Source organism: Xyrauchen texanus, chromosome 14 (genome assembly GCF_025860055.1).
Source record: "Xyrauchen texanus isolate HMW12.3.18 chromosome 14, RBS_HiC_50CHRs, whole genome shotgun sequence".
Taxonomy (NCBI): domain Eukaryota; kingdom Metazoa; phylum Chordata; class Actinopteri; order Cypriniformes; family Catostomidae; genus Xyrauchen; species Xyrauchen texanus.
This window is the reverse complement of record NC_068289.1, coordinates 36,549,785-36,566,210: the sequence shown is the minus strand read 5'-3', so window position 1 is coordinate 36,566,210 and position 16,426 is coordinate 36,549,785. Positions and strand designations below refer to the sequence as shown.

Here is a 16,426-nt window from a genome sequence, read left to right as displayed (position 1 = left end):
ATGTAGTTGTTTTATGTGCCGCTGAAGTTGCGCTTTCACTATACCATTGTCAGACTACCTGAATCTCTGTAATGCTCACATTACACAACAAGGTTTCTTGTCATTTGTCATCTTCTTATCTTAGCAGCTCTCATACTACACCACGTAATGCAAATGAGGTGCATAAACTACAAGGTCTTTGACTAAATTGGTTTTATTTTTTTTATCATGTGAGAAATGAGAGTGACCACAAAATTTTACCAGAAATAAAGGGTTACTGTCAGCTCGTTGTCCAGAAGTTGTCTGCTAAGTGATTTTGTCTGAAAAACAAAAGAAGAGAAGGAAAAAATAAAATATGGCAGCAACTGTGTTTGGAAAGACATGAAAGACATCTGTGTCTGTTTTAGGGAAAAAAAAGGTTTGGAGGTAATTAAAACAGCACAATGTCAAATAGAGTGTGCAGACCATATGTTTATTTATTAAAAATTCTTACTTGTTAGTTTAATACAATAAAACATAATTATCAAATTGTGGCTTTCCATTCTTGTACAGAAAGATGCACGATAAGATGTGATTGGCTGGAGCAGTTCGCACTTGTCATTGCATCTCTCAAACGAGGAGATAATATCAAGCATGGTGTCAAAATTTCCCAGCATATGTGACTGCTGAAGACTGGCTCAGATCATGACCCTGACCTGTTCATAGTTAACGTGTATGGCTAACTGTAGCAAGCTCCGATTTGGTGGCGATCTGACATTTTAGTGGCAGACCACTGAAATCTGTTTGCGATAGCAAAATCTGTCCAAAAATCGTGTAGTGAGAGCTTGACTTTAGGATCATATTGATGAATGAATGTAAATCTCTCAATACAATGACAGTGAGAAGTGCCTTACTTCTAAAAAAGGACCCAAAAGTATCATAAAAGTAGTCTATGCGGCTCATGCATCATACTGCAAGTCTTCTGAAGGCCTTTGATTTTGGTGAGAAACCAGAAACATTCTGACATCCATCACATGTTCATGAGCACTATGAGAGTAGCTTGTTCATGTGAGAAATTGTGTTTCATACAATTACAAAAAAAAAAGTTACTGAAGAACAGCAAAATACATCAGTATGCTGTCATCTTGAGTGAAAACATACTCGTGATGTCTGTGATAAAATCCCGCTCTTTTAAAAGAATGCTGATAGACCTCTACAAATGCTATAATACTTTGATATCCATTTTCAAAGGACCAAACTTACATCAAAGACAATCAAATTGCATCAAAGCTTTGCAGTTCTTCAGACCAAATGTCTAACTGACTATCTGCACTATCTGACTTGTGAAAAGAGGTCTTGCTCACTCCGCTTGAGGCTGGATTTTATTCTTTCCATCCAGAATCATTCTCAGGGTTTTGACTGCAGTGTCCTGGTTCACCCAAACCACTGTGAAAGATCACGGCATCTCACGCATGCCTGCTGACTTTGATGCAGAAAGCTGATGTAACTACCCATACCTGTCCCTCTCCCTGGGTCAGTGCACCTCACTAAGCCTAGTGGGGGCCATGAGGGGCCAGGGTTCCTCCACAGATGGAGGGGTCAGGAGGGATCGGAGATGCTTGGAGCCTCACTTTGCTGTGAAAGGCACAGGCTCTCTGACTTGTGCTGATGAAGCCCCCCTACCATGCCCTTCTGTTTTACCCTTCAAAAATGCCCGGGGCCCAAACACACCAAAGTCCTGTGAGGTTTTTGTGAATTATGTAACAGTAAACCTGAAAAAGGTACTCTTTGTCTAAGAGCCCAAATGCCTTGTGTTTAAGTGTTGACTGCCAATCTAACTACCCATTCTTTGCAAATGTTAAGTCTCTCCATAAAAGTTTGGAGAAAATTAATTGCAGGGGTAGCCTGCAACAATTTCTGACATTACCAACGTGGTATTTTTTTCTAGGAGAAGCTGTAATCACCACAGGGATTTAACTTCACCCCTGTCTTGATAACTCTTCTCCCTCTCTCTCTCTTTCTCTCTGTGCTGAGTGATGTTTATGACTAAAAAGCATTTTTTCTTATCCATTGCACAGGATGTTGTAAAACAACAACAATCATTAATGTCTTGCGGCAACCGTAGCCTTTTGTAGGGCTCAGCGATCCCTCTGGCTCTTACCTATCTCCCTGGAAACCTACCCAGCACTGCTTTTGACGTCAACACAACCCAAACTGTGTTTTGAACTGGGTCAAAACTTTGATGTTTGCAGCTTTTTGATCCATCTGCCACAAAAGCACAGCTGAAAGTGTTTCCCACTTCTCTCCTCCTGCGGTTTATTGTGTTAAGTACCAAGTTGGTCCTTAAACTAGAACATAACTACCATGTTTCCTGAGAAAGGCTGGCTTTTCATATAGTGCTCTCGAGCAGTTATACATTAAATGTATGCAATTGTCAAAGGCTTTTATTTAAAAAAAAATTTAATTGCTTTGGATATTCAAGGTATGCATCTTATTATTGCGTGCGTTTCCTGAGAATCGATCTCATAAACTTGGCAATGAACATGTAAGTGATTATTCATTTTTTATTGCTTAGTCATTCATTTGTGAATTTTTGCAAGCATGCTGAACTTGACATAAAGATCCCCTTTACACCTGATGTTAAAATGCATCTTGATGATAAGTTCACGTGCTCAGGCAAGACAAATTGCTATTTACACCAGGCCGCTAAATGCGTATCCTGTGAGCATTTGTGTTTGGATTTCAAGGGGAGATTCTATGATTTTATGATGACAGACATCAATCACTATATTGCTGTGTTACTGCATGATACTAAAGCAAATTCATCAAAAGCAAAGAAAGTGTGAAAAAATGTAATCGATGCAGCTGAAATTTTATCGAAGCACAATCATAACATTTCAAACATCATATCCCTTATTTTAGTGGAATTCCTGTATTAACCTCAGTATCAGGTGTTTGTGCTTATCTGTTCTCTGCATGTTTATTTATGGTTATTTCATTTTAAAGTTGCTCGTAACTGGCAAAGTTTAAACTCTTGTTTTAGCGTATCAGTTGGTTGACAGGGGAGGGGAGGGGTAGGGCTTCGCTACTGTCTGGGACATATTCAGGATGGATAGCGTTTACACCTCAAATACGATGTGGTCACATGCGTTTTTGACCACACCCGTATGTGTTTTTTGCGATCGATCACAAAATATTTTAGACATATTTTAGACCTGCATTTAGCGCTGACCACATGCTGAATTGCATCTTAAGGAAACGGGAACAAATTGTTTTAAATTACCATCAGTTGATAGTTCTCACCTTGCTGACAACTTAAGAAGCTTTTGATGTGAAGTTTAGTGTAGCCACTTAGAAAATAAACCTTCCAAGATGTTCATCAATGCTTACAATAAATTGCAATCTAATTCAGAGATTTCATCAGTCCACAAAATAACATGCTACAATGTATAACTGTCTGGTTTAAATCAGTATGCTTAAATCAAAGCAGGCATTTACACAGTTATTTTATAAAGAGTGTATTGAACCACAATGTGATTGCCTACAGGTACATGAAAATCTTACATTCATAGGGATCCAAAATATTAAAACCACTTGTGAAAATGCTTTTAATTTTAATTTTTCTAAATTTCAATGCACTTTTATTTAATTAAGGCCCAAGCACTGAAAGTACGAGACGCTATTGTTCTTCTAATATATTATTAGGACCCAAGCACTGAAAGTGCGGAGGCCTTATGGTTCTTCTAAGGATTATTATGATTAGGGCCTATGCACTGAAAGTGTGGACCTAGAACCTGTAGCACCACCAAGGAGATGGGCATGTCCGGGGAGGGCTCTGTAGCACATCACTTTAGCGCTAATGTCACCAAACTTTGTGAAGATATAGATCTCATCAAGCCGGACAACTTTCAAGCTGACAAGCTCCGCCCAACAGGAAGTCTGCCATTTTGAATTGTTTGAAAAATAAACATTTGAAAAAATAATAATGTCCAGACAGTGCAGATTTTTTAATTATTAATTATTTATTAAGGGATTCTTGATATCTTAAATACTGTTGCCTTGTCAATGCATTAAATGTCATGATTACTTTTTATGTATATTCACATGTTTTAAGGTAATTTGCATGCTTGAATTTTCATGATATTTTGCACACACATCAGAGTTCTCAGACATTAGGCCTGGGTAAACGTTAACACATGGGTGTGGCTAGGGAGCTCTGTACTCAACCTTTTGACAAAAATGGTTGGGTCAGTTTCTTCTACGGTCACCAAACTTGCGACAGTGTTGACCAAATGTTTGGAATAATGTACAGATTTTGCAATTTCCAAAAGAAATTGGTACTTTAATTCACCAAAGTGGCATTCAACTGATCACAAAGTACAGAACATTACTGATGTAAAAAACAGCGCCATCACTATTTTAAAAAAGTCATTTTTTTTTTAAAATCTAGACAGGCCCCATTTCCAGCAGCCATCACTCCAACAACTTATCCTTGATAATCATGCTAAATTGCTAATTTGGTTATAGAAAATCACTTGCCATTATATCAAACACTGTTAAAGCTGTTTGGCTAATTAAATGTAGCTTAACATTGTCTTTGTGTTTGTTTTTGAGTTGCCACAGTATGCAATAGACTGGCATATTTTAAGGTCAATATTAGGTCAGAAATGTCAACTTATCAGTCAATCATTGTTTTGAGGAATGATGGCTATACCATGCTTGAATTTGTCAAAAACTGAAGATTTCATACAAAGGTGTACACTATAGTCTTCAAATATAAAGGACAACTCGCTCTAACAAGGACAGAAAGAGATGTGGGAAGGCCAGATGTACAACTAAACAAGAGGAAATGTACATCAGATTCTCTAGTTTGAGAAATAGACTCCTCACATGTCCTCAGCTGAGAGCTTCATTGAATTCTACCTGCTCAAAACCAGTTTCATGTACATCATGTAAAGAGAAGCCTTAGGGGAAGAAGTGCAAAGAAAAATACACTTTTGAAACAGAAAAACAAGAAGAAAAGGTTAGAGTGGGCAAAGAAACACAGACATGGGACAACAGATAATTGGAAAAGAGTGTTATGAATCTTAACTCTATTGAGGTTTTGTTTGATCAGCTAGACTGTTAGGTGTGTGAGGATTGTCCGACAAGACAGCCACATCCATGGCAAGAATCTGGACAAACTGACAGCTAGAATGCCAAGGATCTGCAAAGCTGTCATTGCTGCACATGGAGGATTTTTTTATGAGAGCTCTTTGGAGTAGTTTAAGAAGTTCTGTTTTTTATTTATTTATTTATTTTTCAAAATTGTAATAGTAATTTTTCACACAATTAATGTCCTGACTATACATTGTGATCAGTTGAATGCCAATTTGGTAAATAAAAGTACAAATGTATTTCCATAAGAGCAAAATCTGTACATTATTCCAGACTGTTGGCCACCAGTGTATATGTATATTATACAGTATATGGATGGATAGATTTAAAATATATATTATATAATGCATAAATGTATTAAAAAAAATAGCATCAAAAATATTTACATACATAAAAGCTTATCCTGTATAATATACTGTACTCCAATTATAAATATTTTGCATAATGTTAGCGGACATTTCAGGTGACCAAATAATAGCAGATGCAAAAATATTAACAAAACTTCAACTAGAAGGTAATAATTTTACTTAACCATTCGGATGTGGTTGTTGCATTTTCATCAGTGGATCCTCACAATGGAATGCATGCTGTTTTATCTTCAGTCTGCTTGTTGTATCTGCTCAGAAGCAGAGAACATGAAACATAAGTAATGTCACTCACCTCTGTAACACCCCCATTCTCACCTACAGTCACCAAAAACTGGTACATATATAGTTCTCATCAAGCTGAACAACAATCAGAACAACATTATTAGCTCCGCCCAACAGGAAATTGGCCATTTTGGATATTTTTAATATTGCAGTCTCTGAAATTTTAATTACTCCTCCTAGGTGATTCATGAGACTGTCACCACATTTAGACAATATTATGCCAATATTATAAGACAATGAAGATTCTATGTTGTGAACAGATTTTGATATATATTGAATGTTGTTGCCATGGCAAGGAATTAAATTAATAGTTAAAAATGGGAAACAGAAAGTGTCTTATATCTTTTGTGTGCAATGTGTGATTTAAATCATAATTGAAATGTATGTTTAGACTTGGTGACTAATCACATGGATTTCACTATTTTGGGTTACAGTTATAGCACCACCACCTGGCAGCATGAAGTGTGGCTCTTACAACAGACTTTAAAATAGTCCTCTTATATTAACCCAAATTGCTTCAAAATTGTTTAGAATTATGTCAAATGCCAAATGCAATTTTATACCTTGCATTCCGAAAGCCACTGGGTGGAAAGGACCTGTTGTGCTTGGGCCCATCATTGCTGCTTACAGCTATATTTACATATTAGATTACTAGCATAACAATTTGACTGAATGAATATCATACTGTCCTAGAATTTGGTGTGTCCTGCTTTAGCTTAAATGACAGCATGCTCTCAAGCTACCATGACTCCACAAGTTTTAGCAAAGTCTGATGATCCATGTTATCGCAGAATGTTCATCTTGGAGAGCATTTTAAATGCTTTAGTGGAATCAAGGAAATCTGACCTTTGGTGCATAGCAATTAACAGTCAGAATTTTTTTCTTTTACATGTTAACATCAAACAATTAGATGTGGAATTCCAGGTTTAAATGTAAAACTTGTTGTTTCAGACTTTTGAATCACACTTTACGCCCTTCGCTCATGAAATTCAAATTTTTTCTTTCAGAAGTTTATTATTTTCAGAAGTTTGCTGTTGGAGAGGACTTCATCTGCCACATATGTCTGTTAGGTCCACTGATGTGGTGTCAGCAGTATTTTAAAATATTCTCCCACCTGCCGCAAAATCAGTCTCCTCAGTGGGTGGGCGTCTGGACCATTATGTCCTCTCAACATTTCATATTCAAATACAGCAGTTCATATGCAAGCAGCCTTTTGCAAGCATAATGGATCCATAACTGGACAAGTTACACTTTTCACAGATGGCGTGTGCATTGTGTTCAATCACAGTGTGACAAAATATCTTTCCCCTTTATTTTCGTTTTCGTGGGTGGGGTGGGGGATTGACAGCACCATTCTGAGAGGAATATGCAATAAAAAGTAAAGTCCAACTATGGATAGATATGAGTTCTTCTACTGTGTTTCCTTGGAACAGTTGAAATTTATTTTTAATAATCAAAGTCAATTAGAGCTTTCACCCTTTATAATTGAATTGCCAGCTTATTGGAAAAAAAAAAAAACTAAAAAAACATTTTGTTAATCCTAATTATTTATGGATTTCTTACACAACATGACTCTTGAAAAAAATCCAACTTTTATTACTGTTTACTGCCTTTCATGAATACTCTTCAAACTCCTTTACAGTTTTGGACCAGATGATCTGTGACCCACTGTGTTCTGATGCCGGCTGCTGGGGTCCAGGGCCCGACCAGTGCCTGTCCTGTCGCTTCTTCAGCAGGGGACGCACCTGTGTTGAATCTTGCAACCTACATGAAGGGTATGCTTTTCAATGCAGTGTAAGATGTTTACATATACACTAATCAACCCCTTTATTAGGTACACCTTTACACCTACTCATCTAATCAGCCAATCATGTGGCAGCAGTGCAATGCATCAGATACAGGTCAGGGGCTTCAGTTAATTTTCACATCAACCATCAGAATGGGGGGAAAATGTGATCTCAGTGATTTCAACAGTGGCATGATTTTTGGTGATTTTTAACGGAGAATGGCCAGATTGGTTTGAGCTGAAGTAAATACTACGATAACTCATACAGCCCCTCTGTACAATTGTAGTGTGCAGAATATCATCATCTTAGAATGCACAAGATGTCAAACCTTGAGGTGTATGGGCCACAACAGCAGAAGACCACGTCAGGTTACATTTCTGTCAGCCAAGAACAGAAAGCTGAGGATGCAGTGGGCACAGGCTCACCAAAACTGTATAGTTAAATACTGGAAAAATTGCCTGGTCTGATGGATAACGATTTCTGCTGAGGTACTCAGATGGTAGGTCCACTGCAGCCTCAGCTTTCTGTTCTTATCTGACAGAAGAGGAACCCGACGTGGTATTTTCTGTTGTAGCCCATTCACCTCAATGTTTCACATATTGTGCATTCTGAAATACTATTATGCACTCTACAATTGTACAGAGGAGTTATCTGAGTTGCTGTGGCAGAACTGCCACTCACTGTTTATTTTGTATTTTTGAAACCATTCTGAGTAATCTCTAGAAACTGTTGCACATTAAAATCCCAGGACATCAGCAGTTACTGAAATACTCAAACCAGCCCATCTGGCTCCAACAATCATGTGACGGTAGAAATCACTGAGATCATTTTCCCCCATTCTGGTTGTTGATGTGAACATTAACTTAAGCTCCTTACCCATATCTGCCTGATTTTATGCATTTCACTGCTGCCACATGATTGGCAGATTAAATAATTGCATGAATCAGTAGGTGTACTGGTGTGCTTAATAAAGTGATCAGTGAGTGTATATAGGGGAGACCAAACAAAGTCACACTTTTAACTCCTATAAATAATTATGACTTTGTAATGTTAAGGCTAGATATATTATTCAAAGTCAATTCATATATATGCACATAGCTTAAAGACTTAAAGACTACAAAAATGTTACTGAATATTTTCACCATTCTTGCCCAGGAAAAATGATACAGTTTACTGAACACATGTTGACCCTTTGTAAGAACATAATCCAATAGCGACAAATGTTTTCACACTATATGGTATATATGGGATATTTGGTTACTTGCAGTTACTGAGATATAGCAATAGTGACAATACATTCTCTACAAATCTCAAGTATCACAGGAGCATTCGAGATGTTTTGTAGTATTATTTGCATACACTTGATAGCATTATGTTTATTCATGTTCACTTTGAGGAGGTGTGTCTTCCAAAGGTTGAACTATAGCTAGCTCTGTTCCTAAAGGATTTCACAAAGATGCATGTCTCCTCTAGAGACAAACAATAACACAACATGAGAGCAGCACATCCTCTGACTTTGGAGAGCAGATTGCAATGATGAAAAGTAAGTTTGGTTGAGCTGGAAAACAAATAACAGTGTTTGGGTGAGCTAGATGAGCTGGGGACATCTCCCTCCTCATGTGAGGTTTACATCAAATACAGTGGTGTTCAGAGCACCATGGCACAATTATGATTTTTTTTTTTTTAACAAAAGCAGAAGGGTTTATAACAGATAAACTCATACACATACACACACACACACACACACACACACACACACACACACACACACACACACAACTATTCAGTGCATTCAGAAAGTATTCAGACCCCTTCATTTTTATCATATTTTGTTATGTTGTAACATTATGATAAAATGCTTTAAATTATTATTTATTTGTTTCACATCAATCTACACTCCATACCCCATAATGATCAATCAAAAACAGATTTTTGATAACTTTACAAATGTATATAAAAAAATAAATATCACATTAACTTAAGTATTCAGACCCATTGCCTTGGCACTTGATATTTAGCTCAGGTGCATCCCATTTCTCTGGATCATCTGTGAGATGTTTTTACATTTTGATCGGAGTCCACATGTGGCAAATTTAATTGACTGGGCATGTTTTGTAAAGGTGCACACCTATCTATATGAGGACTCACAGCTGACAATGCATATCAGAGCAAAAACCAAGCCATGAGGTAAAAGGAACTGCCTGCAGAGCTCAAATACAGGATTGTGTTGAGGCACAGATCTAGGCAAGGCTAAAAAAATGTATTGGTTGCATAAGGTTCCCAAGAGCACAGTGGCCTCTATAATTCTTAAACGAAAGAAGTTTGGAACAACCAGGACTCTTCCTAGAGCTGGCTGCCTGGCCAAACTGAGCAATTGGGGGAGAAGGGCATGGAAAGACAGGTGACCAAGAACCTGATGGTCAGAGAGATGGGAGAAACTTGCAGAAGGACAACCATCACTGCGACACTTCACTGATATGGGCTTTATAGCAGAGTGGGCAGACAGAAGCCTCTCCTCAGAGCAAGACACATAAAAGCCTGATTAGAATTTGCAAAAAGCACCTAAAGGACTGTGAGACACAACATTCTCTGGTCCAGGCACCACTCATCACATGCGCAATACCATCCCAACTGTGAAGCATGGTGGTGGTAGCATGAAAGCTGAATGCAGCAAAATACAGAGATATCCTTAATGAAATCTGGCCCAGAGAGCTCAGTACCACCTACTGGGCCAAAGGGTCACCTTCCAACAGGACAATGACCCTGAGCACACAGCCAAGACAACGCAAGAGTGGCTTAGGGAAAACTCTGTTAATGTCGTTGAGTGGCCCAGCCAGAGCCCTTACTTGAACCCAATCAAACATCTCTGAAGAGACCTGTAAATGGCTGTCCATTGACAATCCCCATCCAACCTGATAGAGCTTGAGAGGACCTGTAGAGAAGAATGGCAGAAAATTCCCAAATCCAGGTGTGCAAAGCTTGTTGCATTAGACCCAAAAATACTTGAGGTTGTAATCGCTGCCAAAGGTGCTTCAACTAAGTGAAGGGACTGAATATTTACTGTATATTGAGTGTAGATTGATGTGAAAAAAATTACAACTGAAAGCATTTTAACATAAGGCTGCAAAATAACAAATTGTGAAAAAAAAAATGAAGGGGTCTGAATACTTTCTGAATGCATGGATGCACTGTGTGTATGTGTGTATGTGTGTGTGTGTGTATATATATATATATATATATATATATATATATATATATATATATATATATGCACTTGTGAAACATGTTGTACAGTGACAATAGTTTAAAAAGTAATGTCATTAATAGTTTTGATTGATCAATTAACGTCGTACAAAGTGCAGTAAACATAAAAAAAGCTCAATTCTATATTTTTTATTAGTACAGTAAAGCAGAGGATAAATATAAGCATATAAAGACAAAATAATATATATATATAATTACATATACATGCTGACCAGAGTATGTGAGTGGATTGGGTCAACAGCAATTTCCCGTCTGAATATATCACAATTACCTCTGTCTTTTAATCTTATTGCTAATAGTTTATTAACAATGTTAAATATATGGAGAATTATTGCTTTCTTCCATTTGAATTTTGTTTAATGCTCGTGATGAAGCAGTATTGGAACAATCTTGGAGCAGAAGAGAATACCCATGCCCCAACTTTTAAAAGCTCCTCGCTCCAGACTCCATGTAACTCCACTCCCTGCTCCACTTCCACTATGCACCGCTCACATACTCATACTCACAAATGCTTACAGCATTTTCAATCGTCAGTCGAGTTTCATGCAGACTCTAGTGGAGACCCAGATGATAACAGGTTATATGTGTAAACACACATGATCAGATTATTTTCCACCCTACTGCATCTGTCCTGCAGAATGGCTTTGAAGTAGCAATGAATGTAGCCTACATATGATAATTGAGTGAGTGAATTGCAAAGGGGATAGGGAATAGAATAGGAATGTGTTTCACTACAGTGTGTGCCAAAATCACTGTAGAAAAGATTTTTTGTAGTAAGTCTTGTCATCCTTTCTTATTTTGCATGCAGCTAGCAAAGGCAATGCAACAGAAAGACATTTTTCTATTTATTCTATTCAAATAGTGAATAAAATACATTTTCATTTGTATTCTGAATAACCATGAATGAAACACTGTCCCTCACAGAGAGTGCCTGTTAAAAAGTCCAGCACAGCTGGATGCTGGTGTGCTGATGTCAGTACATATGCTGAAAAGACCATCTTAAACCAGCATCAATCTCAATACTGGTCCAAGCTAGTCTATGCTGGTTAGTGATAGTTTGGTGCAAGTCTATGTTCATGTAAAATCATAGTTAAACTAACCAGACTGGACCAGCATGGAAATTAATGGCGGTCTAATCTTGTGAGAGTGCTTGTCTAATTCCTCTAAAAATGGTTTAGTATTGATAAGCTGGCCTTGTCTTTCTCTTGGATTGCTCGATTGATATAAATAAACTATAAAATTGAGCAGTGGAGAAGTTAAATCAAAGATTGGTTTTGAGTTCCCTCTTTATTTGTTTTGTGCGTTTACGTTCTGCTGGAAGGGAAAGACTAACATTAGTATTTGATTGATTCGACTGAGTGAACCAGCTAAATTTATTTTCTCCTTTGCCCAGAGCTAAAACAAGATAATAAACAAACACCATCCATTTTCACATTCTAAAACAAAAGCATCTGCTGTTTGTAGATGGTACTTCGTCCTTTGTGTATTTTTAACCAGAATAAAAATATTCACAGTAGAAACAAGAGTGACTGCATTTTTTTTAGCAGTTAACCCTGTATTATTTTCTTCTGTGAAAAACAAAAGGTGATCTTAAGCAGAATATCCAAGGTTTTTTCTCCATTTCAGCCAAATGGATAGTGATGTAAACTGACAAACTTTAAAAAGGACAAAAAAACTGCATAAAAGTATCATAAAAGTAGTCCATACATGTAGTCCAATTCTTGGAATGCTTTTATAATACTTTTGGTGCTTTTTTGTCCTTTTGAATCATCATCCACTTCAGTTGTATGGAAAAGAGCACCTCCTACATTCTGCCTAACATCTTCATTTGTTTTTCATGAAAGAAAGAAAATAATACGTGGCCGCAACAACATGAGGTGAGTACATTATGTAAATGTTCTTTTTGGGTTAACTATTCCTTTAAATGGTGACATTAGTTTTGCATTCTCTGACAGTGATTAATAGTAAGTCGGCAGGTAGGCTGCACCTGTTCACTGAAGCCAATGTGTAGCTCAGGGCTTTTGCACCCAGCAATCGTCCCATATGCTTCTTTTGCCTTGCAGAATGGCTGGCTCTAGGCCCAAGCTGCTCACCAGGCCATACGTGGTCGAGAAGCGGGAGGCAGGTTCTGAGAGGTACGGTATGGCAAGGCTACAGGCGCACAGACACATCACTGTCTCGCACTGTCATGTCTGCCTACCCACCCGTCCCACATGCGTCACCCAGTACAGTTTGTGTATGTGTGTGAATATGTGTTTTTCAGGGTGACCACAGTCTGTTTTCTCTGCCTCTCCTCTTGTTGTCGACCTCTGTGATCGCACTCACTGTTCACACAAGATGATTCACTCTGTATTTGGAAGACAACAGCCAAAAAATCATGATACCATTGGAACTCTAGCTGAAACTATCTAAAGATAATTATGACTGCTTTAGTCCGTTTAAATTTGTTAGACTATTGGTTTGCTAGACACAGAACGGATTGGATCTCCTAGTGTTTTGCTCACTACTGCAAGACTTAGCCACTGAATTTGAATGTGACTGTGGTGGCATTTTTGTAAAATGAAATCACATGGTTCATTACATATATCGCAGTAGTTCCGACGTGTAATGTCCACTGAGTGGACAGGTTTTTAAGGTTAATACTCTATCGAATTTTAAATCAACAAAATGTCCTTAAACTTAAACCTAACCAATAGTGTTATAAAAAGCAAATACGAGATGAAAAACAACTTAATTTTGTGGTGATTCCATGACACTTGATAACTCTTGTGTTGACTTGCATGCTGTTCAGCACTCGTACCCATGTCCTTATAAATGTAGCTCACTGTGTAATGCAAAGATTAAAATGTATTGCCATTCAAGTCATATGCTTTACTAAAAGTGTTTTGTTGTCACAAGATAGCATTGTTTTAGGAAAACGTTGAATATTAAGTGTCTTTGAACTGATAATCTGGCATTTTACTCATGATTTGTGTGAAAAAAAATAAAAGTTTTCACCAGAAAACTTCCTCAAGACATACACAGAACCATGTAAAACCCCTGGCTCAGGTAGATGTCCAAAAAGGGGTGGGAACTTCAGCAAAGATATAGTAAGCCCCTAACCTAATCCTTCCCCTAAACCTAACAGTGTGTGGAAGTGAAAACCCATTTTGGAGTTGGTGCCACCCCCTTTTGGAGTAACTCCTATCTCCGGCCTGCATCTATACCTACTTGGATTTTTCAGTTAACGTTTAAGTTATATATGTAAGGTAGAAGGGACACAGGAAAATCAGGGCAAATGGCATTGCTGCACAAAGAGAATCAGGAACTACATGATAAAAACCTAAAATGTGTACGTCATAAAACCTTTGAACCTTTTTTAGCATTCGCATAGTTATGAGAATGAGCAGTTCATAAAATATAAGGTGGTCAAAGGCACAATATATTCTGTGCTTTATAAAGAAAGAATAATTAATTCTCATGTAATTCTCCTTTCCATTGAGAAAGCAGACTTCAATCGCCATACAACACACGTTTTCGCCACAAATCTTTGTCTCTCTTTTTTCAGTCTCTTTCATGTACGTAAACCTACTGTTGGGGCTTCCATCCTGCATTTCTCTCTCCAAATGATGTCAGTTCTAAAATGTCACTGCCATCTTCAGAGTGGAGTGATGTGACCAGAACATGACTGTGTTTGCATTTATTGAACGATTTTTTGATTATTTGTTTCAGATGTCCTGGGCTGACTTCCTCAGCATGGTCCCTTGAGTTGTCCCTGTATGCGCTTGATGAATTGTCACTTGGATAGGTGGTGAAAGCTGACTGTTTGCTTTTGGTCATTAGTAATTTTGTTTGCCAGCTGTTGCTAGATTTTGTGGCAGCTGAGAAGAGAACTGAAAGTGCTGAAACACCCGACGGATGTGTTAGATTCCACGTTCGCCTCCCTATGGCCTTGCAGCGCCTCTGGCGCGGAATTTCCTTTGGCTATGATTTCACAATCTACCAGTGTGTGCATGTGCGTGAGATGGCTCTGCTTTAAGTCCTCCCTATGGTTCAGCTCTTGATTTGGGTTTGGATTAAAAAAAATCTAAACATGTAACATCTAGTCTAAAATATAGAAATTTCACTTTGCTTTGAATGGCTAATGGTGATTGAGTGCTGAGTGCTGTAATTCAGGAATTCCTGGAAGAACATTGAAGATTGCCATGCCATTTTTTGCCATCTGAAATTTTAATGTTCTCTTTTGTTGTAATTGTCACTAAATGTTATTGCAGTGTACCTAATATTTCCTTCTCTCTCTCCTTTTCTCTTTTATAGGGACGTGCGTGAGTTTGCAAATGGCTCAGTGTGCCTGGAGTGTGATGCACAGTGTGAAGTGGTGGAAGATGACAGGCTAACCTGCACTGGGCCGGTAAATTATATTCTAACATTTCTGCCCATGTTCAATAAGCCAATAATATGAATCCCAGAAGTCAACAACACTATCAAAAGTTAAAAAAATTACCATGGTATTGCCATGTATTTTTGATTGTTTGTTTATTTGATTTTTTGGATGTAAATACCATGGTATTTTAAAATGATAGTCATTCAGTACATTGGTATATAGCACAGTACCATAGTAGAAAACAAAAAGAGCCATACTGTATACAACCAATTATATGAATCTTGAAAGTTAATAACGCTAACAAAAAAGTACCATGGTATTATAATTTTTTGGATATTTAACATGGTAATATATATATTTTTTTTGTTGTTGTTGTTTTTTTAAAGACATGTATCATGGTAATTCCATGGTATTTTTGAAAGTTACTTGGAGTGCCATGTTAATACCTTTGTGTATGAATATGGTAATCATTAAGTACCATTTTACATATCATAGCATCATGGTATTTACTATCTGATACCATTACTGTATTATGATGCCTCTCATTTTTTTAAGGGAAACTTAATACATTTCCATATTTCACTGTTTGTAAATAAGGGCATATACAGCATCCAAAATTAACTTTTGGCACACCTGCAGAGCAAATACTATTATAAAAAAAAAGCATAACTATTCTTTACCAGCCATGGAACCGTATTTTGCCGTATCTTTTAAACAATGGATATAGTAGTTGTCCTAATAACAAAGAAATTATTTTGCTGACTTTTCCTTTTATATTTTTCAAGTAGTTATGACTATGAAAGTAAATAATACGTTTAGGTTTCTTGCCCTATGCCTAATTTTTCCACTGAGGTAAAAGATGTTAGAAGATAAACAGGAGTCATTGGGCTTTGCTTTAGAAGACTATTTTTATCTATTTTGAGATATGATTACTTCACATCGCTTTCATCAAGGGTTCGACTTTTATTCTGATAGTGTCATTTAAACCATGTATTATTTTGCAGTTCCAAAAAAAAATTGTTTACTTGCCAAAGCTAAAGTTTACTTGCATTTGACACTCGGAAAGTGTTAATTTTGTTCTCTGGATGTGTGCTTCTTTTATTTCAATGCAATCTCCCTCAATATCTGTTAGCTTTAAGCTCAAACAGAGCTGAATGGCAGATGCTGCTTTCGATTGGCTTGCTCCAATGATTAATTAAATCCCTTGTTGAAGTGTACATTTGCTGCTGTGAGATTGATTTTACTTC

The 16,426-nt window shown here is 37.3% G+C and overlaps 1 protein-coding gene across 1 annotated transcript in view; it reads left to right on the top strand.

Moving 5' to 3' along the window:
* The window catches only part of LOC127654777 (receptor tyrosine-protein kinase erbB-4-like), a 514,812-nt gene that overhangs the window by 402,872 nt on the left and 95,514 nt on the right, over positions 1–16,426 (top strand). Inside the window, exons 13-14 of the mRNA XM_052142143.1 lie at positions 7,408–7,540; positions 15,113–15,206. Of these exons, the coding sequence (XP_051998103.1) occupies positions 7,408–7,540; positions 15,113–15,206 (227 nt within the window). The remainder of the gene's footprint in view (positions 1–7,407; positions 7,541–15,112; positions 15,207–16,426) is intronic.